General features: G+C 34.7%; 1 protein-coding gene across 1 annotated transcript in view; it reads right to left on the bottom strand.

Annotated features, from left to right (window-relative positions):
- Positions 1 to 383, bottom strand: part of LOC119581991 — a gene marked incomplete at its 3' end in the record, with an annotated part of 37,751 nt that overhangs the window by 10,027 nt on the left and 27,341 nt on the right. Inside the window, 1 exon segment of the mRNA XM_037930180.1 lies at positions 66 to 164. Within this exon segment, the coding sequence (XP_037786108.1) occupies positions 66 to 164 (99 nt within the window).

Below are 383 nucleotides of genomic sequence, written 5' to 3'. Positions count from 1 at the left end.
ATGGATCCAATGGTCTAAAACAACTGTTCAATTTTTATTTCATGTTTTACTTTCAAACTACTAACCGGAACTTCCTCTCTGCTGGAGGATGAAGCAGGTGTTGTTGTTTCTTCATTGTGTGGACTGCTGGCAGCCTGAGCAGCAGCCTGTGCAGCAGCTGCAGCCTGGGTCATATTCAAATATTTTATTACACAGAAATGAGTAACAAGAAAGCAGAGTGACCCTACCATTTTTTTTTTATTTCAAAAAATTAGAAGGGAATGATAATTCCAACATATGATAATAACAATTCATAGACTTAATTCACTTTATAAAACACTATTTTACACCATTCCCAAAATGAGATTTAAAGTATAAACGGAAAGACTCTTTAGATCTTCTTT

The sequence above is a fragment of the Penaeus monodon genome, chromosome 15 (assembly GCF_015228065.2).
Source record: "Penaeus monodon isolate SGIC_2016 chromosome 15, NSTDA_Pmon_1, whole genome shotgun sequence".
In the NCBI taxonomy this organism is placed as follows: domain Eukaryota; kingdom Metazoa; phylum Arthropoda; class Malacostraca; order Decapoda; family Penaeidae; genus Penaeus; species Penaeus monodon.
This window is presented reverse-complemented; position numbering and strand designations above follow the sequence as displayed.